At 44.8% G+C, this 23,782-nt stretch overlaps 2 protein-coding genes across 2 annotated transcripts; both read left to right on the forward strand.

Annotated features, from left to right (window-relative positions):
- Positions 1-534: 534 nt before the first annotated feature.
- LOC139084047 (uncharacterized) lies at positions 535-4,135 on the forward strand. Its single transcript, XM_070624631.1, has 4 exons — positions 535-682; positions 1,384-1,611; positions 1,912-2,247; positions 3,009-4,135. Exons 1-4 carry the CDS (start codon positions 535-537, stop codon positions 3,398-3,400), a joined length of 1,104 nt encoding a protein of 367 aa, XP_070480732.1. The 3' UTR covers positions 3,401-4,135.
- A 213-nt stretch (positions 4,136-4,348) lies between these two features.
- On the forward strand, positions 4,349-19,652 carry LOC139084048 (uncharacterized). The gene is made up of 14 exons (XM_070624632.1): positions 4,349-4,652; positions 5,080-5,237; positions 6,606-6,746; positions 7,036-7,153; positions 7,402-7,586; positions 7,782-7,907; positions 8,044-8,236; positions 8,971-9,093; positions 11,375-11,526; positions 12,435-12,521; positions 14,151-14,297; positions 14,732-14,929; positions 17,864-17,986; positions 18,533-19,652. The coding sequence occupies exons 1-14, from the start codon at positions 4,484-4,486 to the stop codon at positions 18,590-18,592; spliced, it is 1,980 nt and encodes a 659-aa protein (XP_070480733.1). The 5' UTR covers positions 4,349-4,483; the 3' UTR covers positions 18,593-19,652.
- Positions 19,653-23,782: the final 4,130 nt, after the last annotated feature.

The raw sequence follows: 23,782 nt of genomic DNA on the forward strand, positions 1-23,782 counted from the left end.
ACCCCCACCCCCACCCCTGGGGATTTCTCACCCCGTTTGCCACTGCTGCCATGCCCACCCAGAATGCTCTGGAGTTCCCCGGGGAAGCTGATGTCCGGTCCCCGAGTCTGCTGTCCCTGGAGGCTGTAGCCGCTGCAGGTAAGCAGGCAATTGTCTCTGACCCCAGGCTGCTGAGATGGCTGCCAGGGCTGCGGAGGAGGAGGCCAGGCGGAGGGGGCACCTGGCAGGCGAGTATGCGGCAAGCCTTCGTCGCCAACTGAAGCTCCTTCGCCAGGACCTCCGTGCAAGGCAGGAGCAGTGGGGTTCCTTCTGCTCAGCACTGAGGACGGCTCAGCGGCTGCTGAAGGCACAGACAGGCTCTAGATTGGCAAAGTCCTCCCAGGCTAGGCAGAACTCAGCAGGGTGTGTACCTGGTGAATATGAGTGTGGCTTCGTGAGAGCTGGTCTAGGGAAGGAACAAGTGTGGCTTTGTGGGGACTTGGAACTGGCCAGAACAAAGTGTCCTTTTCCCACCCCTAATTGCCTCTCCCACTGATGGGTCCTCCCCCATGCCCTTGCAGGGATGTCCCCCAGCTGGATGCTGTGCTGGGCCACCTGTCCCAGGCCCTGCTGCATGAGGGTCACCGCCTGAAGGCCTGGGGTGTCCTGGGCACCGGCACTGGGGCGGAGCTGCTGCGACCAGGTGAGCTGAGCCTCAGCCAAGGCCCCCCAGGAAGGCTGGCCCTGCATTCAAGGCAACAGGCCCTGCAGAAACTCAAATCTCACCCTTAAGAAACCCTGCAGGGGAGGAAGGGAGGAGGAGGGGTAAAGACAGTGGAAACCCCCAAGGTTGGGAGGGGCTTCCTGTACCATACCCTGGGCAAACGTCTGTGTTACAGAAGAGGGAGCCTCGGAAATGGGAAGAACAGAGGAGGAAACAAACAAAACCACCACAGATTAGAGCTTTACATGTAACGTAGCACTTCCTGAGAGCAAGAGCCTGGCCGATGAATGCACGGGGCCAGGTCTGGAAAAGGCTGGACTTGTCTGAAAGGAAGAGTGGGAGAAGGATCCCTCAGGGACCCCGTAGGCATGCTGAGTTCTAGGAGTCCCCCGACCCCATCTGGTCACCCCACAGGCTGTCACCACCATTTCCCAAGGTGCTTCCAGTCGCTTCCTGTCTGCAATATGATGATATCACAGTGTCATGCCCAGGATGTGGAGTCCCAACCTGGACTCAGCAAGAGACAAGATCCCCTGCCCTCGGGGAGCACCTGCTACACCTTGGTGCTGGGGTGTGGTTGGGGTGGGGTTCTCACCAACTTCTAGTCACCAGTGAAGGAAACACCTAGTCGCTCTGTTGGCTTCAGACCCAGGGCTGAGCTGGCCTTCACTTTCCTGCAGCCTCGGCAGGCCCTCAAGGGGGCACCGATGACATCAGTGTGAATCCTGTCACCAAGTTGATGGTCCCTGGCCCCAAATGCATGATGCTTCCAGCCAGTGGCCACGCAGGGTCCATCCCCCCTGGCTACTTCATCCACCCTGACACTGGGCGGGTGCTGCCCGAGGCTGGAAATCTGGGATATGATCTGCAGGAAGCTACTCTGGTGCCCACCACGGACTCCAGTTCTGGTGAGCCCCTGACCACTAAGTAGCCCCAACCCAGTCCACCCAACTCCTCTTGAATGAATTCATAGGGGCACAGCACAGCAAGCAGGGCACTTGGACAGTGGGGCTTGGTGACCAGCAGACCAATAACCACCTTCTCCTCCTTCCTCAAAAACATTCTTGCTGCAGAGGGTACCATGTTGAAGAGAGGTGCCAGATGAAAGAAAGCAGGTGCCCAAGGCTTCTCTCTGCCCCTGCTCTGCAAGGCTAGGGAGGGAGGCTGGCATGTCAAGGGTACCAACGTCTCCTTGTCTCCTTGTCCAGGTGGCCTCCGAACATCAGAAGCTGCCATCCTCCCCTATGTGCCCTTCCCAACCTGTCCTGCCACAGGCTCCCCTCCAGCCACCCGCCTGCCTGTCCTGCAGCCAAGAAGGACATCTCATCTGGGGGCTCTCATGACAGACCCCATAACTGGCATCGAGGTGCCCGTGCTGGCTGTGACTCTGCACCCCCAAACGAGGCAGTGGCTCACTCTTGGGGGGACATACTGCAATCCCCTCACCAAGACCTTGGCCCCTCTAGAGTTGGGGGGCCCCATGGAGGATCCAGTCACAGGAGGCATATCACCAATCCTGGGAGTTGGATTGGATGAAAACACAGGTCTCCTGGCAGCCCTCAATGCTGTCCTTCCACCCTCTCGTCCCTGCCTGGCCTGGCTTCCCAATCCCCTCCTCTCAGCCCCCAAGGCCCTCTGTGTTCTGGTCCACCCCAGCTCCATCTTCCCACCCTTCATCCTCACTCTGCCTCTCACTCCCACCTTCCCTCTCCTTCCTAGCTTCCTTCACCCCTTCCCCATCTCCAGCACAGTGCACCCAGGGAGGAAAAAGAGAACTGAGCTGGTTCTGCAGTAAAAGTAAATGGATGTTTTTCTTTTTCTTTTTTTTTGGCTGGGAAAGATGCACCCTGAGCTAATGTCTATTGCCAATCTTCCTCTCTTTTTTCTCTTTTTCCTCCTCAAAGTACCAGTACATAGTTGTATATTCTAGTTGTAAATCCTTCTAGTCCTTTTGTGTGAGCCACGGCCACAGCATGGCTACTGACAGATGAGTGGTGTGGTTCTTCTCCGGGGAACCGAACCTGGGCCACCAAAGCAGAGCGTGCTGAACTTTAACCACTAGACCATCAGGGCTGGCTATAAATGGATCTTTCTCAACCAAGAAGGGGCATTCCTCCTTCTGCCACCACCACGTGCTATCCGTCTGCCCTCTCCCTCACCTCTTACCCTCCCCATTCCCACAGCTTCTGATCTCCCACCTTGTCACTCTCTCTGCCCTCTGGTCCTACTTCTCCCTCATGCCTCATCTGCCTGCATCTCTGCCCCATCCCCTTCCCACCTCACTCTCTTGGGTTCCTGCTTCCAGGTCAGGTGCTTGCCCTGGGGGGCCTGCGAGATGCCTCGGGGAACCTCATGCTGCCTGGTGACAGCTTTGTGGAGCCGCTGAGCAGGAAGATGGTCCAGCTCCAGGGGGCTGCCCAACAGGAGGGCCGGACATTGCCCCACATGGGAGGGCCACAGGCCCTGCTGGATGCCAATGTGCTGGTGGCCCAGAGGCAAGTGATTACAGTGCTCCAGAGGTACCAGGAGAGGCCAGGCTCCAGGATCCAGGGGCCTCTGGAGGCTGCCATCAAGGACATGAGACAGGCACTGGCCTTGAGTCTACACCATGTCCTACAACAGGCTCGGAGACTGGAGAGACAGCTGGAGGCAGCAGATGGCATCGAGGCCAGCGGCGGCAGGATAGGTATGCACTGATCCAGGAAAAAGCTCTCAGATCCTGAAATCCCAGGCCCAGAATGACCTGGTGCTTCGGTGCTCGTCAGCCTATAAGCTCAGGGACAGGCCTGCAGCCCCCTGGCCGTGCACACAGTGACCAAGGGAAGAGAGAAGGAATTCAGTGACTTCATGCCCCGACCTCCTGAATGCTTGGCTTTTAACCTCTGTCTTTCAATCTCTTGCCAATTCCATTGGGTCTTATACTTTATGTTTATAAAGTGTATATTCTCTTGTTATTTCATAGGAATCCCCAAATATAGTAACATATTATGACACCCATTTGACACTAGAGAATGTGAATTCAGGGAGTTAAGTGATTGCCCGTCCAGGGTCCTATCGCTGGTTAGCTGCACAGCCAGGCCTGAAGCCTGAGTCTCCTGAGTCCTCAGCTCTCTTCTCACTTTTGTTCCTGCAACAGCCTTCAACTTTCCATTAATAAGCTCAGGAAAGGAGCCCACCCAACTCCTCTGCCTCCCCCACGGCACTAATACAAGGAAGGGCAGGGAGAGGAAGTAAGAGCGGTATCTTCCTGGAGCTCATCTCAATCCCTCTTTCCAGAGGCTTCTGCCCATGGGGTGACAAAAAAGAATGAGGATTTGGGGTCAGAATTTGAGTTTGAAGAAGTGCCCCACCATTTATTAACTCTTTGACCTTGGGGAAGCTGTTAAACCTTGCTCTGCCTCTGCTTTAGCATCTTTAAAATGAGGATAAAAAGTGTACATACTTTAGAGACTTAGTTGTAGAACCAAATAAAATTTAATTTACAGAGAGTTCTTAGCTCAGCCTCTGGCACATGGGAGGTGCTCAAGAATATTTGTTCCCTTGTTTTCCACCTTTTCCGTGTGGCCTGGAAATGGTTCTCAGCTTCCTGAAAGTCCTGATGCAGCTCAATTCTTCCCTTCTGAATTCAAAATGCTAAGCTGGGCCCCAAAGGAAACGATGCAGTCTTTGTAGGGGAGCCTCTCTGGTCAGGGATGTGGCCCTTTGAGCCTGGAAAGACCCTTGGTGTGACACTTAACCCTCCACTCCTCCTCTCTCTGCCCCCTCCCTCTTGTGTTAGGGATGATGTGCTATCCTGGGACAGAGCTGTGGGTCCCGGCCCTATATGGGATGGAGGTCCCAGACCCTGAGGGCTCAGGGCTCATAGTGCCCATCCTGGGCATGAAGAGTGATGGGAATTCTGGTGATGCCACACCCCTGGCAGGTTCAATGGAAGATGCTGATGGCAAAGGTAGGAGGGAGCTTGCAGCCTCTGAAAGCCCTCGGGAGATCAGGAATGTGACTTAGCCCTGGGGGAGAAAAGTCTGTAAAGTTCAAGAGGGGTACCCTCAGTCTGTTCACTCATGAGCCAAGGAATGGGATCATTCTGATGCTTCCGCTAGGGCTGCTGAGAACCAAAATAAAGGTGCTCAGAGATTCCAGAACCCCAGTACCACAGGTCATTTATCCCCCACTGAGAAAATTGGGTCCTTAAAAGACCAGCACTTCAGAAACTCAAGAAGCCCTCTACTCCAGCTCAGAGCCCTTCAAATGGTAGGAGGGGTTCTAAGGGTTCCTTTAGCTCCCTTCCAGCCATGTTTCCTTCTTCCCATGGCTACCCTTCTTTCTTTTTCCCATCTCTGCTTACTAAAGCTGGTGACGGGCTTGGCATCCCACAGGTCTTGTCCCAATCTCAATTGGGGCTCAAGCCATAGACCCGTTGACTGGGGAACCTGGTCCTGTCATTGGTGCTCAAATGGATCCCTCTGCCGGAGTGGTAGTGCCCATTGTCCAGGTGCTGGAGGCCTTACCTCGAGGAATGAGAGACCCTGATCTGGTATGTAGGAGGAGTTCATTCTATTCATTTCTTCGTTCACTCAGCAACTACATTTCGAGAACCTTCTATGTTCCAGGAACGGTGTTAAGTGTTGAGATGCAAAGACACCTAGACAGGGCTCCTATCCTCAGGGAACTGACTGTCTGTGGGTTCCAACCATGATTGTGGTTCACGAGGGTGTTAAGGGAGCCCAGGGGACAGCCATCTAAACCACACGGAGGAGAGTTCAAGGAAGGCCTCCCTGAAGAGGTAATACCTGGGCTGAAACCCAAAGAAAGAGTCAGAGAAAGGCCTAAGGGGCCAGCAAGCGTAAAGGTGGCAGGTGGAGACCACGAATGTTCCAGGATCATGAGGAAGGCATGAGGCAAAGGCAGCAGGTAAAGCCAATGAGGAAGGCAGGAAACAAATCATGAACAGCCCTCTGTGCTTGGCTAAGGCCGAGAAATGTGACTTCTCAGGAAAGTCATGGGGGCCCATTAAAGGATTCTAAATCGACACGTGATCTGATCAAATATGAATATTTTTAAGACTTTTAAATTTGGGAAATATGCAGCAATACAAAAGGAAGACAAATTATTCATAATCCTACTACATTTTTATAAGTATGCAAATGAAGAAGCTCCCTCCTTCCCATTCCTCTCACTCCATCCGCCATCAACACCCATCCTAGTGCTCCCATATCCAGACACTACTCACCTCTCCTCCAGTCTCTCCCACAAATGCAGCCACTATTAACAGGTTGGCACACCTCCTCCCAGACATTTTTGTGCTTATGTATGTGTATATATAATCAGCATTCTAGAAAGTTCCCTCTGGCAGCAGAGGATGGATGGGAGCAGGGCCAGACTGGAGCAGAAAGCCCTGTCAGAAGGTTATTGCAGTAATTCAGGCATTGGCAGATTTTCCCCAAAAAGACAATAATTTAGGGTCTGCCCATAAATTCTCAGCCGAGTTACAGTCTCAGAAACAAAGATGGATGTGTTATAAAAGATTCTCATTAGAAGCCAAGAAATGTAAATTCTAGCCCCAACTCAGTTTCACAGATGAGTAGGAAGGGGTAATATGAGAGGGTGAGAACAATTTCCCACTGCCGCGTGCTCATCTCCCCTGGCCTCCCAAGAGAGAAATGGGAGCAGGGAGACAGGTGACTCTGGAGAGTTCAAGTGTTAGAAGGAGAGAGAGAGGGACCGGGAGCTTGAAGAAGGTTTTACCATCTACAACCAAGTCAACTGCCTCACCAAGCTTAGTCACGGACACCCAGGGGTGGAAGAGGCCCATGTCTTGAGAAGCTTTGGGGATCTTCAATCAGACCACTTGGGGCTGTGAGGAGAAAAAGCATATGAGCCCTAAATAAGCTAAATGTTGTAGTTGGACACCCTGGAGAAGGAGCTGAGAGCCCGGGAGCAGTACTGGCGCCGCCAGGAGCAGGAAGAGGTGCGGCTAGCAGAACACCTGTGGGACCTGAGCCGGGAGCTCCTCTTCACTCCAGGCAAAGACCCCAGGCCGCAGGTGAGGTGCAGAGGCACCCCCTCACGGTTCCCACCCACCCGTCTGCCCAGACAGCACAGGTTTCTCTTGGAAGTGTGGAGGCCTTTTCTCCCTGTACCACAGGAACAGAATCTATCTCAGGGCAGATAAAGTCCCAAGATTCCCCAACTCCAGGCCCTAGATTTCAGCTACTCCTAAGTGTCGCAGCAGGATAGAGGGTGGGGAGGAGGAGACAACATGAGGTGGCCCAGCCCACAGCTCCTGCCTCCCCATTCATGGCCCTTTCTCTCGTGCTTCCTGTCCTGTGTAGCTGAGGGCTGCTGAGGAGGCCTGTGTGGCCCTGGAGTCCTGCTGCCTGCGAGAGACCGAGAGGAGAGCCAGAGCCCTGAACACGCAAAGCGGCCCAGGGCGAGGCCTGCTCTGGCAAGGTGGGAAAGCAGCCCCAGGGCCCAGACCTCCAGAGCAGAAATCTCCTGGGAGCGGTGCCACCACCCACAGCTTCCCAGTTGAAAATCCCTCCTGCTCTCTGCATGTGCTCATCTCCCAGGCTCCCAGCTAGACCCTGGCTCTACCCTGGCAGGTTCCCCTGGCTCCAATAAACTCCTGTGTCTTTGCTTCTATTCCCTACCCCCAGAGGTGGCTGCTGCCATGGGGCCCTTTTCTCTGCCCCTTGTAGGAGACAGAGAGGAGTGGGAACAGGAGGCACAGGTGGTGCTGGGCATGCGGAAGGTCCTGCAGAGTTTAAGACAGGCAGCAGAAAAGCTCAGGCAAGCAGCTGGCTGGCTGCAGGGCCAGGAGGAGGAGATATGGCTACAGCAGAGAAGGAATCAGAGCCCACAGATCTGGAACCGTCCCAGGAAGGTAAGGCTCAGAAGCTGACAAAGGGACTCACATAGGATGAGTACATCCTCCCATGTCATCACATGTGGCTCTTCAGGACAATGTAATGTTCAGGGATGGGTGGACCCAAGGAGCAGTGGATGGACTAGGAGGGGAGCAGGAGGAAAGAGAAAGACGCTGCATTTTAATTTGGACATCTTATTTCCTGTGTTCTAGGTGGTTCAGCATCTCTCTGATGAATTTCAGGCGGTGGTGAGAGAAAGACAGAGCTTCCTGGATAGGGCCCTTGCTCAGTTGCAATACCAACGGGATCTGAGCCGCCTCCAGCTCTTGCACACTCAGGTACTGACCTCTGGACTTGGTCAAGGAGAGCTGTACATCCAACTTTAATGGGGGCTTCAGAGAGAAGCTCGCAGAGCAGCCACGTGGGACATGTGGGAACCAAGCATGGAACTAGGTTCTGACTATTTCATCCTAGATGGTCGCCTCAGGAACCCCTGTGTGTTTGGAGAACTACCCTGGAGACATATTTTATGGGACAATCACAACTTCTCTCAGGGACTGGGCTGCGGCCTGCCCGCTGTTGATCCCCTTCCTGAAGAGCATCACGGCAGCGCTGGTGGGAGCTCAAGGCCGTGGCCCAGGATGGGAGGATCAGGGGCCGGGGACAGGTAAGGCTGGTCATGGGTCCAGTGTTCCCTTCTGCTGCCAATTCTGATCATGTTTTGATGAATTCTAATACTACAGTTAGGGCTTCAGGCACCATAAGAGTGTGGCCATGGTAGTCTCTATGGGAAGAAAATAAAGAAACCCAATGTATTGGTTATACATCACTATGTAACAAACTACCCCAAAATTTCCTGGGTTAAGACAACAAACATTTTTTTATGTCACAGTTTCTGTGGGTCAAGAATCTGGGTGCAGCTTAGCTGGGGCCCTCTGGCTAAGCATCTCACACATCAAGACGTCAGGCCAGGGCTGCAGTCACTGCAAGCTCTGACTGGGGAATCCAAGTTCACTCTTATGGCCCTTGGCAGATCTCAAGTCCTTGCTGGCTGTTGGCCAGAGAGATCAATTCGTTGCCACATAGACTTCTTAGGACAGCTCACAACATGGCAGCTGGCTTCCTTCAGAGCAAGCGAGAGAAGGCAAAAAAAATGTAAGCCACGGTCTTTTTATATCCTGACCTCATCACTTGTGCCATATTCTATTCGTTAGAAGCAAATCATTAGATCCAACCTACACTCAAGGGTAGGGGATTACACAAGGTCTGGATACGCCTGGGGGAATCATCGGGGCCATCTTAGAGGCCACCTGTCACACCAATGCTATGTCTGGCTCTTTTGGACTTTGGCCACAGTCCTGTGCCCCTACTCCAACAACTATTTTCTTCCCCTCTGTTCAGACACAGATAAAGTTGACATCATGTGGACCTCACCACTCCTTCCCATCCTGAAGAACGTAGATATCTGGTCCCAAGCCTACAAGGAGGGAGCTGAACTGCAAGGACAAGTGCATCACAAACCAGGTAACCTCCTTTCCCTGGCAGCTTCTGTTTGGAATTATCATGGCACACTGAAGGTGGGATAACCTTGGGTTCAATGCTACAACCCCTAGGGACTAGGAATGTCAGAATCCTGCTTTGCCAATCATCATTTCTCTCTACCCTCATCCTAAGATTCCCAAGGGATTTTTCCATATAAGGAATAATAAATAGGAATCACAGTCCCACTGTAATAATAACTTGGCCAGTCCCCAAAAGGGAATTCCTAAAGGCCTTCTACCTCCCCACAAAACACTGAATCTAAATCTTGGGATTTTATCCCATACCAGCCAGCCACATGTTACAAAGAGTCAATGGAAAAGTGTGAGACACGGAGATAGACAGAGGAGACAAAGAGAAAGAAGATCTTGCCCCAAAAAGGGACTCCAGATCGCTTACGAATACCACCCTTGAAATTGAAGTCAGAAGAGAATGTGGCTGGCCTGCCCTGAAGAGTCAGGTCTGTTTCAACTATGCACCTCCCAAGTAGAAGAGGATTAACAGGAAATGAGTGTATCCCCTTCAGCTGACCCTGATGCAGGCTACTAGTAAGCACAGTTCCAAGAACATCTTTGAACTTGACCAGGGGTCAGAAAACTATGGCCCACAGGCCAACTCAAGACTGCTATCTTCTTTTGTATGGCCCATAAGCTAAGAATGGTTTTATATTTGTAAATAATTGAAAAAAAAAGTCAGAAGAATAACATTTCTATGGAGTGCTGTACAATAGGTCTTGTGCTATTCTAACTCTTTGGCTATTTTAGCTCATTTAATCTTTACAACGACCCAGTGAAGTAGATACTATTACTCATTTTATATAAGGAACCTGAAGCTTCTGAATAGGTCAAGTAAGTAGTCAAAAATGATATTGCTAAGGAGGGGTTCAGCTGGAATTCAATCCCAGGGAGTCTTACCCCAGGGCCTAACCTAACCTGCTTCCCCAGATGAAAAATTATCCAACACTAGGAAGGCAATGCCAAAAGGGAGATGCAGGCAACATATTCTGGTGAGTTCCCAGGATGGCAGATCACCGTGTATCACAGAAGCAAAGGAAGGCTTTGTAGGAGAATGAGGTCTTCTACCATGATGACAGGGAACACTAAATTTGAACTCCAATTTTGCCTCTTGGCTGGCAAAGCCTAAAATATTTACTTTCTGCCCCTTTACAGAAGAAGTTTGCTGACCCCAGAACTTGACCAATCTTAGTATTAATTCCACTTCTCTTTGGAGGAAACTAAGAAGAGTATGGGCAGAGAAGTGGGCCCTCCTTTGAGGGGTCCCACCATTACGTCAACCTTCGTTGTGTGATAGTTATATTGACTTTATAATGTTGAAAGCAATTTTATATACATTGTCTTGTTTATGCTTGGAAACCAAACTCTAATTCTGTAAGATAGTGGAAGATTATGAACTTATTTTTGTTATAGATGAGAGAACTGATGCTTGAAGAAGTTAAGTGACTTTCCCAGGGTCTTACAGAACCTGGACCAGAATTCAGGTCTTCTGTTAGTTCAGCATTCTTTCCTCTGCCATGCTGCACGAGCCTTTTTTCATTGTCCTCTCAAGAATAAAAAAACAATAGAGGGGCTGGCCGCGTGGCCGAGTGGTTAAGTTCGTGCGCTCCGCTGCAGGCGGCCCAGTGTTTCGTTGGTTCGATTCCTGGGTGTGGACATGGCACTGCTCATCAAACCACGTTGAGGCAGCGTCCCACATGCCACAACTAGAAGGACCCACAACGAAGAATATACAACTGTGTACCAGGGGGCTTTGGGGAGGAAAAAGGGAAAAAAAAATAGAATCTTTAAAAAGAAAAAAAAATGGAAAATGGTTAAAGACCCAAAGCCCATTAGAGACAATTTTGTAGGGAACTAAGATTGTTAATACAGCTTACATTTACTGAGTACTTACTGTGCACCATACACTGTTCTGAGTACATTACGTTTAATGCTCCAAACAATGCTATGAAACAGTAGAAGAAAATCTGTTGCCATCTTTTCTGGACCCTCATTCTGTTGTTCTTTCTCCTCTGTTCCTATTGACTGAAACTCAGTGGCTCTTCCATGAAGATGGGCAAGAGAGCCTGAAACACAGTGCATACATAGCACAGGAGGGATGGAAGGATGGATGGATGGATGGATGGATGGATGCAAATACACCTTTTCCTAAGCTGAACTGTATTATTGTTGTTGTTACTGTTTTAATCAATATATCATTACTGTACAGAAAAGTCAGTGAAATTGTTACTGGTTTCTCTTGATCCCTGTAGCCCCAAAAAGCCCTTTGCAGGATTTTCCAAAACCTCAGATAATGCAGAAGGAAGAGCTGATAACTGTGCAATCCACAGACCTTTCTGCCAGGGAGTTTGTGGTTTACCAGTATGGCCTCTCCATCCTGCACCTCCTCATCCCCCAGCTTCATGTAAGTCTGGTTTCCGGCCCCTCTGTGAAGCAGTCATCTGTGGAGCCATGAAGCCAGGGTGACTAGGAAGGAGGCTTTGAGGTAGTAGATATTCCTTAGGATTAAACACCTGCAACAGGGAACTTTCTAGTCTCTCCTTTAAGGGGACTGATAGGAATCATTTTACCAATCTAAAGTCTAATCTCTCAAATGATAGTAATAGTAATAGAATGAATTAAGCACTTTGTACATGCCAGAAAATGTTCTAATAATTTGCATGAGTTATTTCATTTCATCTTCAAAAAAACCCATGACATCAATATTATAATTTTTTTTTCTCATTTTGAAATTGAGGAGGAAAAATATAGAGTGGTCGAGTAAACTTACCCAAGATCACCCAACCAAAAGGCTAGCACGAGCGTAGACTCCAGGAGTCACAGTTTGAGAGTCCTCAGGCCTGACTGCCAGTCTAGTCTACCTCTACTTAGAAGTAAATTAATTCTTAGCATAAATATCAAACACATACTCTTCCCACTGTCGTGTGGTGTATACTGAATCTACTTATCCTATTAGCATTTTAAATTGATGTTCCAGTGCTTTTACTTCTCTTTAATTTGGTTGGTGCTATGCAGCTGAGTTGCATGAGAATTTTTTAGCAAAATGATGGGTTTGGGTTTTGGTTTTTGGTTGGTTTTGTTTTTGTTTTTGTTTTTTGCTGAGGAAGATTAGCCCTGAGCTAAAATCTGTACCAATCTTCCTCTATTTTGTACATAGGATGCCACCACAGCATGGCTGACAAGTGGTGTAGGTCCGCGCCCAAGATCCAAACCCATGAACCCAGGCCACTGAAGCAGAGGGCACCAAACTTAACCACTACACCACAGGGCTGGCCCCTGGTTTTGTTTTTATTTGTTTTTTATTCTTTTCAGGCTCCAGAAATCACCCTGAAGATTGCTTCTCATCTTCCTGCCATGGAACCCTCCGACAATGCCTTCCAAGGTTCCTTCTTCTATCAGGTGCTGCAAATCCAGTCCCAGAGATGGGTTGTAGAATTCTAGAGTCTAGTAAAGATAGATGCAAACACAACAATGTTATAAAACATTTTCTCTCTCAAGTCCTGATATATTTTATTCTCCCTTGGTAATAAGTCATTTAGCTAAGGCATAATAAATGTCACCATGTAAGAGCTTTCTCTAATTAGTGAAATGAATATGTCCTGGCGTGTGCCCAGAGAATCATAATGGCTTTGTGCCCATTAATGAATCTCTGTCACTATCAAGCTGGTGGTTCCAGACTGGTGTTTCCCGTAAGAGTCACCGTTCCAGCTTCAGGAAATCCTGTACAATCAGCATCTTTCTACAGAAAGGGATCTAAATTGTTCCTGTCCGGGTAGTTCCTCAAATATAGAGGTTGGCAGTGCCTCAGTGCAACTCTAAGCCGGTGTATGTAGACCTTAAACTCTAATGACAGTACATTGGTAAACAATGATTGTGAAAGGAGGAACTGCTAATCATCGTTAGAGGACTGGGAAATGGGTTATACCAGACTACTAAATTGTTAGGGGATTTAATAAGACCAAAAATTACTAAAACATGCTACCCTCCAGGCATTATTTCACTTGATCCTCAAAGCAGCCTGTGTAGTAGGCAAGAATTTAATCCCATTTTTCTGAAGGGGAAACAAACTCAGGATTCATTGAATACTGTGTGTCAGGCACTTAGCCATATGCCTTACATGCATCATCTCATTTACAACTTACAACAACCCAACCCTACGGGGGCGGGGGGGTGGTACTCTTGTTATCTCTATTTTATGAATTAGGAAATTCAGGTCCAGAGAGGCCAAGTAACTAGCCCAAGACCACAGTGTTAGCAAGAGTTGAAACTCAAGTCCAGGTATATTTGAACACCAGACTCATTGTTTAACCACTAGTCTGTGCTGCCACCCACAGCTCATTCCAGGGATGGATCTCAGATTCCAATTCCAAATCACCTAAGGCTTTTCCATGCCAACCTTTTGCCTCTTAAGAAAATGAACAACGGAGTTATTTCAGATCAATTAGGCAAGACAGGAGATTGAGAACTTGATTGCAATAAAGGCATGACAGACAGAGAAAGCCTGAGAGCCCTCTAAGGCAATGATTCTCAAACTGTGCTCCTTGGGCCTCGTGCATCAGCCACCTGGGGAGCTTGGTAAAAATGGAAGTGCCGCCACCCAAAGCCCACAGAACGAGAAATTCTGGGATGGACCCCAAGAATAGACTCACTCCCGTGTGATTCATAGTCACACTAAAGTTTGAGAACTGCTGCTTAAGGAAACAATGATTGGAGGACATTGATAAAAGACAGAGGTACATGAGAAATTTTGCTCTCAATTTCCCACCCTTTGTTTTCTGTAAGATGAGGGTAGCAGAAAAATTGAGACACAGTGGAGAAAAAGATTTATTCACAGAGTTGAAATGAAACAAGAGTTTTCCCTTTGTCGTCTGAAATCTTCCCTTCAGTAAATTTCCATTAAGCCCAGGGAGTCTCTGACTTTATGATTCCAAAAGTTATTTTAGACCATATAAAACTAGAAAAAGAAGGAGGTAGCAGAAATGCTCCCTGAGGCTGACATCTCTGTGTTTGGGTATCTTCTCCACTTAGAGTGCTGAAAGCACACTGTTTGTTGGGAGAGAGTGTCTGGCATCCGTGGGAAGCTTTGTTCTGCTCTTGATCCACTGCCTGGCCCACATCGCTGCCGAGGACCTCCAGCAGGACTCCAGCCCCGCCTTTCTGAGGTCATTTTACAAGGTATTTATAACACACACAGGGCTTTTTCTTCTCTTTCTCTGTGACTCAGACTCTATTATCCAATAAACGCTTTAAGCTTTGTAACATTTCAAATCTACTTAAGTCCTCTTGGTGGCCTTTGGTTTCTACTGCTAGGCCAGGAAGAAGATTTTCCTGATCAAATTTCCTATGGCGGCATCTAACAAAATGCATGCGTTCTGTGAGAATGCTGGAGAGAAGTGGTCTTCCTATGAGCACAGTATCACAGCTTTCTCTGGATATTTCCTTGTCAACACATAAACCACCACAATTGCTAAAGCAATGATAACCCATATTGAGGACAAGTAAAGATGATAAATCTCAAGTCCCATTTTTCTTTCAACTATTATTTTAAAGCTTTAATAGCACTTGTGTAGAACAGTACTGATCTGCCCCCTCACCTTTTCCATGACCAGGGGTTGGAAGCCTATTTCAGAGAAGCATTCTCTATCACACTGCGAATGTCCGCAGTTTCCCGGGACAGTAAGCTGGACCAAAGCGTAAGCGCTCTTCTGCTAGAAGAGCAGCCCATCTCTGACAGAGGAAGAGATCTCCTCTCTAAACTCATTGAAATGAAGTGTGAGTCTCACTTGGAGCCAGAGTCATCAGAAGAGGTACCTAACTTTATCTTGTGTAGCACATGGCCTTCAGTAAAACTTTCTTCTTCACAGAGTAAATGCCTCAGTGCATGACCTATTCAGACATTTCTGGCCTCCCTAGGTGGTACACTGCCTTGACACTCTGCCTGCTTCTCAAACCACATATGACAATATTTTTTAAATCCTATATTCTACAAGGCACATAGTGGGTACCTGGCTCTCTGAGTTAAGAGAATTGCAAATGTGACTCCATAGTTACTTAACTTATATCACATAATATATTGTCCATAAGTAAGCAGAATTCCATCTATAAAACTCAGAGACTAAATTTAGATGCCCATGTGGTAGCCTATTTACCCAAACTTACAGTATGCTTTCTGTGCCAGCTTGACGATGGTATTCTTAATATTGTTATTTAAAGCACTTCTGTGAGAATATTATCAACCAGCTTTTTAACTATTACAAATATAAAATTTAAATATATGATCCTCCATTAAAGGTCAATTCATTCCTGAAATATAAACAAGAACATATCTTTTTTCATTATTTATATAAAACTTTCCAAGTTGCAAGGCACTTTTATATATATTGTCTCATTTGATCTACCCAGCAATCCTGCAAAATAGGGAAAATACATATTTTGTCATATTTTGCATTTAAGGAGAAATTAAGCAGTTTGCTCGAAATCAAGAAGCTGTTTATAGTGGTAGAGCTGAGACTCGATTCTAGATCTCCTGACTCCTAAGTAAATGTTCCATATACATCTCCCTGTAATCAAATCTCCATTAGCTACTGAGTCACAGATTTATTTTGTGGTTGATGTTGATGGTGATGTTGGTCATCCAGATCACAGAATTCTGTTACACCTACCTCCCGCAAATCACAGAGATGGTCAGTTCTCTGTCCTCATCCAACAGCAGCATTTACACATCTGATCCTTTTCTCCTCCTTGATATATTTTCTTCACTTGGCTCCCAGGACACCAAGCTCCTCTGGTTTTCCTCCTACCTCTCTGGCTGTTCCTTCTCAGTCTCCTTTGCTGATCCCTCCTCTTCTCCGTGGCCTCTTAATGTTGGAGGGCCAGGATTCGGCCCTGTCCTCTTCTCTTCTTTGTCTATATTTGTTCCTCTTGGGGATCTCATCCAGTCATCCAACTTTAAATCCCATCTATATGTCAATGACTCCCAAATTTTTATCTCCAGCCCCAACCCAACTCTCTAACTCAACTCATATATCCAACTGCTTACTAGCCATCTCCACTTGGATGTCTAATAAGTATCTCAAACTTCAACATGCCTAAAACCGATCTTTCCAAACATGCTCCACTTGAAACTTTCCCCATCTCAGTTAATGGCAACTCCATTCTTCCAGTTTTTCAGGTCAAAGTCTTCCTTGAAACCTCTCTCTCTGTTACATACACCCCACAACCAATCCATCAGTAAATCCTGTTGCTCTACCATCACAGCATGTCCATAATCTGACCACTTCTCATCACCTACATGCTACCAGCCTCGTGCAAGCCACCATCCTCTCTCACCTGGATTGCTATACTCACTAACCAGTCTCTCTGAGTCCAACCTTGCCTCTCTTCAGTCTATTCTCAGCACAGTAGTCAAAGTGATCCTTTTAAAATGAAAATTGGGTCTGCTCAAAATCCTGCTGGGCCTCCCCATTTCACTTAGAGTAAAAGCCAAAGAAGCCAAGTCTCCCTTGTCTCCCACCCCCTCACCCACTATTCTCCCCCTCATTCACTCAACTCCAACCACACCTTCCTCCTTGCTGTTCTCCAGACACACCAGGTAGACTCCCCTCTTGAGGGTTCCGTCTGCCTGCAATGCTCCTTCCTCTGAGTCGGTGGTTCTCAACCAGGAGCAATTTTATCTCCCAAGGGACATTTGGCAATGTCGGGGATGTTTTTGATTGTCCTACTCAGAGGAGGGGGGTGCTACTGTTAACTAGAGGGTAGAGGCCAGGGATGCTACTAAACATACTACAATGCATAGGACAGCTCCCACAACAAAAATTATCCATCCCCAAATGCCAATAGCGCTGAAGTTGAGAAACCCTGGTCTAAGGAGTTAGAGCATGCCTGACTCCCCTACCTCCTCAGGCCTTTGTTCAAGTATCACCTTCTCAATGAGGCCTACCCTGACTTGCCTGTCTTAATTTGCAACCCTCTTTTTTTTTTTTTTTTTTTAATTTTTTTTTCGGATGTACATCATATTTCAAATTCTGGATACATTACATCATGTTCACCACCGGAACACTAATTATAGTGCATCCCCTCACATGTGACCCTAATCACCCCTTTTGCCCTCCTCCCTCCCCCAATGGCAACCCTCTTTACCCATGTTCATCAACTTTTTCTTTCTCTGCTCTACTTTTTCCTATACCACTTCCTAAGACCTACACTGCATAATTTACTTACTTTTCTTTTCTGCTAGAATGTAAGTTCCATGAGGGCAGAGATGTCAGTTTTGTTTCTTGTTGCAGCCCATGTGCCAGGCTCAGAGGAGGCTTTCAATATATTTACTATGTTAATGAACAGGTTTATCTGGACCCTGATGCTATAGACTGAAACATTCCAATCTACCAGAGCTAATTATTAGGTAGACAATAGCAAACATTGATTACACACTTGCCACGTGCCAGATGTTCTGCTGAGAGTTTTACATGCATTATCTCATTTTATCTTCCCCATGCTCTTTATTCCTAACTTAAAGATAAAAAAAAAAAAATTGAGGCTTAAAAGCGTTAAAAAGAACTTTCCCAAGACAGAGATGGAGGTAGAATGTTAGTCCAACCACCATCTAAGAAGAGGTGTCATTTTACTTTAAAAGTAGAATTGTATGTAATACTCTCAGGTCCACATTCTGGCTGAGAATATCCAAGAGTACTTCACAGAAATGGGAGCAAAGATAAAACGTCTGTCCTCCACACTCTCTACAGTATATTAAGAAAAACAAAGATCTTCTCCTCTTCACCCATATGGAACATTTCCTGAAGAGCATCCTCACTGCAGAGCAACAAATCCCAAGAAAGCCAAGAGATCAATTTGGGGGTGAAGACACGGTGAGATGCCCTTATGATCTATAGCATTAAGATTGTACTTTGCTGTACACCTTGAAACTTTTTATCGTGTATTGAACATGTCAGCAGAACAAAGGATTGGAAATCAATGGTGATATGAATAAATTACATCATCATTCACTTTATTTAAGAGCTTTCCCAGTAGCAACAGATGGTGGATCTTAGATCTCAGAGTTAGAAAGAACCCAAGAGATCATAGAGTTCATCCTTCTGCCTTCAGGCTGGTAAAGTCTTGATCCTAGAGAGCTGGAACTGAGACTCAGACTTGCCCCAGTTCACCCAGCTAGGAGAGGACAAAAAATAACTAGAACTTGGGTCCACTACCTTCACAGGGTTTCTTCCACTCTACCACAGTGATACCTACTGCTGTTTTATAAAAGGTTGTTTTAATCATAAGCATTTAAAATGTTGTATCTTTTAAAAACTAATAAATATTTTGGTTCCACATGACCAACACTCATATTTTGTAAGGTTTATGAACAATTGGCAAAGAGAAAACCTCCAAACATCTTCATTTTTCCCATGCAGAGTGGTGACCTAACATGTCGAGATCAAGATCAGAAACTAGCAACCTGGAGAAATAACTGAACACTGACGCCAGCCCTGGGCCCCAGTCCACTTTATTTAAAGTTATCACCAATGTCTGGGGTGAAAACCACTTTTAAGACTGTATTAAAATATAATATAGCTTTTAAAAGCGTGCACGTCATAAATGTACACCTCATGAATTGTCAAAGTGAACATTCCCATATAACCAGCATCCAGATCAAGAAATGGAACGTTACCAGCTTCCCAGAAGCAGCCCACGTCCCCTCCTTCCAGTCACCTGTCCCGAGAGTAACCACCACCCTGACTTCAAACATCACAAATTGTTTTTGCTCATTTATGAACTTTACATAAATAGAATCATAAAATATGAATTACTTTATCCCTTCTTTTGCTCAACGTCACACTTGTGAGGTTTATTCATATTGTTGTATATTGTTGTAGTTTGTTGATTCTCTTTGCTGTAAAACATTCCACTGTGCAGATGTATCACAATTTATTTATTCTTTCTACTACTATGTGCATGTGGGTATTTTCCAGTTTGGGGTTATTACAAACAGTCTTGCTTACCTTCTGGTGACATTTTCTACTTAGTCAGGTATTACTCAGGACTACAAATTCTGGGTCTTAGAGGATGGATATGTCCTACTTCAGTAGATACTACCAACCAGACTTCCAAATGATTGTATAAATACATACTGCCCCCAGCAGTGGATAAGAGTTCTACTCGCTCTCCATCTTTATCAGCACTTAGTATTTTCCATCTTTTTTTATTTTATCCGTTCTTCTGGGTGTGTGGTTTTAATTTGCACTTCCCCGATGGCCAGTGAAACTGAGCATCTTCATATATTTATACACCATTTGAATTCTCTCTCTCTTGAGATGTACCTAGTCAAGTGTTTTGTCCATTTTCCATTGGATTGCCTATTTAATTGATTTATAGCAATTCTTTATTCTGCAACTATTTTTCATCATTCCGTGGATTGCCTTTTTATAAAACTAACTATATATAATGTTTCTTTTTCTGTTTTGTTTTTAGATCTAGAAAGAGAAAGGTGATCTCATTTCAGTCTGCATGATTAAAAGGCGTTAAATATATCAATACATCTGATGAAGCTGATAAGAGAATTTTTTTAAATACCTATACCATTCATGTATAAATCACATAATGTATATTATAATCTTGCATAGATATATCATACCAGGGTCTAATATTTGGCAAAGATAAATAACATGCTGACATTTTCACTGTGACTAAAAGATCATTAGACCATATATCTTATTAAATATTCATTATTTAAAGATATTGACTGGACCTCTTTCTAGAAATGTAAAGTTTGTATATATTACCATTTATTAGGCTAACATCTAAAATTCTCTGTTACTGAGTCACAGAGGTATATTTGTACAATATTTGGTGATCTGGAATGAGAGTACATAAAATATAGGCCACATGGCACACACAAAATTCACTTTGTAGGCCTTGGTTGGAACACCTCAAAGAGATCAGCTGCCACATGAAACAATTTTCCTGGTGAATCTGAGTGCTGATCAGGAGAGACACAACCATCACATGAATTCGATGTAAGCCGAAGAAATTTTTTCAAATACAAACTCCAAATCAAAAGGCTGCTCATATTACAAATCCAATGCTAGCAATTTAAGCTGCTTCTCACATGGATAATTCTCTTTATTGTGCCCCAAGATGAGAAGTAGAAGGAATTTTTTTTATATACAAGGTTTATTGAGTCTCTCAAGCAATGGAAGACAGACAGGCTAGTAAAAAAAAAACAACCTTTAAACAAACACACTATGTAGGTAGATAATGAATGATAACTAATTAGTGAATTCAGTATCCATCACATATTCAACACTTTTTAGTACTGAAGGTCTTTTGTCATAATTAAGAGGTGTCCATACATGGCTGAGGATTTAACTCTAAATCCAACCAAAATACTAATGGTAAATAACTTTAGGGAACATAAAATAAAAAACACTGTGAGACAACAAGACAAGAAGATTTACAATTAAGGTTTAACAAAGAGTTTTAAATCAGCCATAAAGAAGATCTGCTCAGAATCAACTTACTACATCGAACTCAACCATTTCTCCCATCTTACACTGACGTTGAGTTCTCATTTCTTTGCTGCTAGAGTTTAGTCACTTATCTTAAATATCATTCTATTTACATGATTAGATTAGCCATCAGGCAAAATAAGTACCAAATCTGTCAGCCTTAAAACTGTTTCATTAGTTACTATCTCAATTAAAATCACCTGCTGCCTTCATAGCACAGATACCAATAAACTGGTAGTTGCCCATAAGAATGGACTATGAGGCAGCTGTTCTCCTGTCCCTTCCGTGACCTGGGATCTCTTAAAGATAGCACACACCCCCAAATCAATGCATAGTAACTTCATAAAATTAAAGACTTCTCCATACTTTGAGAAGGTAAATCGTAGCTTGCTATGGTAAATATTGAGTGTGTCCTGAAGAACATTATTAAGCTATTCACATAAATTATGAAATGTATTTCCCAGAGAGCATAGTGAAGATTAATTAAACCAGACACACAAGACTATTTAGAATAGTTAAGCCAAGAGTCCAGGGCCTCTGAGAGAGATGGCAAAGAAAAAGTCATGCAGAAATTAAAGATCTTTCTTTTATATTCCTCATTCTTGGCTGAGCAAGGCATCTACCAAAACATGATATTAGCTTCCTGGCTGACTTCTTGGGCTCTTCATCTGATTCCATTAATATACTAACAGCTGCAAGCTTTTAATAAGCACATGCTTTTTAATGGAAATACCACAGATTACAAGCCAGGGATCATGTTCTCCTTCCTGCTGCATTATGTGTATTTATTGCTGAGTCAATAGCAAGCTTCTTTTTAAAAGTTTTAAGATTCTAGTCATCTTTAAGGAATTAGCTTGTGTGCACACACATGCACAGCCCACTGACCAGAAAAAGGATAAGAAAACCTCAATAGATATAGAAGCCATGTTACCAACTATTAACAAAAAGGACCTTCTCCCCAAAATATAATACTTAGTTGTTTCAAGAAAAATTTTTTTTATTTCAAAAGTAGTACACAGACTTCTGCTTCCAGGAAGATGGAGTAGGCATACTCTTCCCACTGAGTACAACTAAAACTCTTGGACATTATTTATAAAAAACAAACAAGAAGATTCTGGAAGGTGTAGAGAAGAAAATAGACCAGCTAGGGACCTCAGAATCCATAGCAGGATATGGTGGTGAACCCCACAGATTATCTTTTTCCCCTCATATATTACAGACTTGGAAATAAAGAAGCCAGCAACCCATAAACACCAATGGGCACAGACCAAAAAAGCTCCCAAAAAGCCTGCTGTCTCTAGCCAAAGGATTAAGAGAGGGACAGTGTAGCAAGATAGAAAACTTTTAAACAACAACTGCTTTACTCTAGCCAAACATCACAGAAAAGAAAAAACTGGCTTCATCCATGCCAGCAAAAGTTGAATGGGGAGTCTAAACTTCCACCCTTGCCAGGTTACCAACAAAGCACCCTAACCTCCTTCTGGCGCCATGTGAGAAGACGAGCAGAGAGCTGGCAATTTTCATCTTTTCATCCCCACAGGGCAGAAACAAAGCCCCCTCCTCATGGTGTTAGTGGAGACCACATGGTGAATCTGTACATCAACCAACATATGGCAGTAATGAGGCCCCTCACTACCACCTCCCTGCTCAAGTAGCATTAGTGGATGCCAAGTAGAGAGTCAGAACTTCTACCATTGCCCATCAGTAATGAGGCCACCCCCACCAAAGTATTAGTGGAAACCATATGGGAAGCTGGAACTTCCATACCTGCCCAGCAGATATGAGGAACCCCTTCCTTGGGTATCACTGGAGACCAACTGGGGAACCTGGACTTTTGTCTCCCACAAGGCAGTAACAAGGCAGCACCCTCCACTAGAATGGTATCAAAGGAAGTCAGCTAAAATAAAGTTTAAATAAGATGTCAAGTCTTATAACATCAAAACTGTACAGGTTTCAGTCAAAAATCATTTATCATATTAAGAACCAGAAAGATATAACACTGAGTAAAGACAATAAATACATGGCAACACCAAGACAAGATTTTAGAATTATATGACAATGAGTTTAAAGGAGACATCATAAAAATTCTTCAATAAGCAATTATGAACATGCTTCAAACAAATGAAAAAATAGAAAGTCTTGGCAAGGAACTATAAAGTCACAGCAAATAAAAGACAAACAAGAATCAAATTGAAATTTTAAAACTGAAACATACAAAAACCAAATTAAAAAGCTCACTGGATAGTCTCAACAGTAAAATGGAAGGGATGGGGGGAGGGGCGCGGAGAAAGCATTAGATGTTTAGATAGAACAAAAGAAATTACCCAATCTGAACAACAGAGAGAAAAAAGACTGAACAAATGAACATATAGTGCTTCAAGAACTTTGGTACTGTAACAAATGATCTAGCATTCAAGTCATCAATGTCTCAGAAGAAGAGAAAAAAAGGCAGGCTATAAAAGTACTCAAAGAAATAATGGCTGAAAATCCTCAAATTTGGAAAGAGACACAAACCTACAGATTCAAGGAGCTTAGTGAATTCCAAACAGGATAAATCCAAAGAAATCCACACCAAGACATATTATAATTAGACTTCTGAAAACTAAAAGCAGAGAAAAAGCAGCCAGAGAAAAACACCTTACATAGAAAGGAAATAAATTTGACAGATTTCTCATTAGAAACCAGAAAGAAGTGTCACATTTTTCTAGTACTGAAAGAACCATCAAACCAGAATTCTATATCCAGTGAAAATACTCTTCAAGAACAAAGAGAGAAGTCAATACATTCACAAATGAAGAAAAATTAAGAATATGTCACAAGCCAACCCACCCTAAAAGGAAAACTAAAGGAAATTCTCTGAAAGAAAGAAGCTTGGAAAATCAGGAAGAACATGGTAAGCAAAAATAAGGATAAATACACTAGACTTTCCTTCTCCTCTTCAGTTTTCTAAATTATGTTTGACAGTTGAACTTAAAATTACAACACTGTCTGATGTGACTCTAAATGTAGAGGAAATATTTAATACAATTATATTATATTATAAATGACAAAGAATTCAAGTTTCTATGCTTCACTTGAACTGATAAAATGACAATACTGGTAGACCACAAGTTATGTACATATGATGCAATATCTAAAGCAACCACTAAAAAAGCT

The sequence above is a fragment of the Equus przewalskii genome, chromosome 6 (assembly GCF_037783145.1).
Source record: "Equus przewalskii isolate Varuska chromosome 6, EquPr2, whole genome shotgun sequence".
Classification (NCBI taxonomy): Eukaryota; Metazoa; Chordata; class Mammalia; order Perissodactyla; family Equidae; genus Equus; species Equus przewalskii.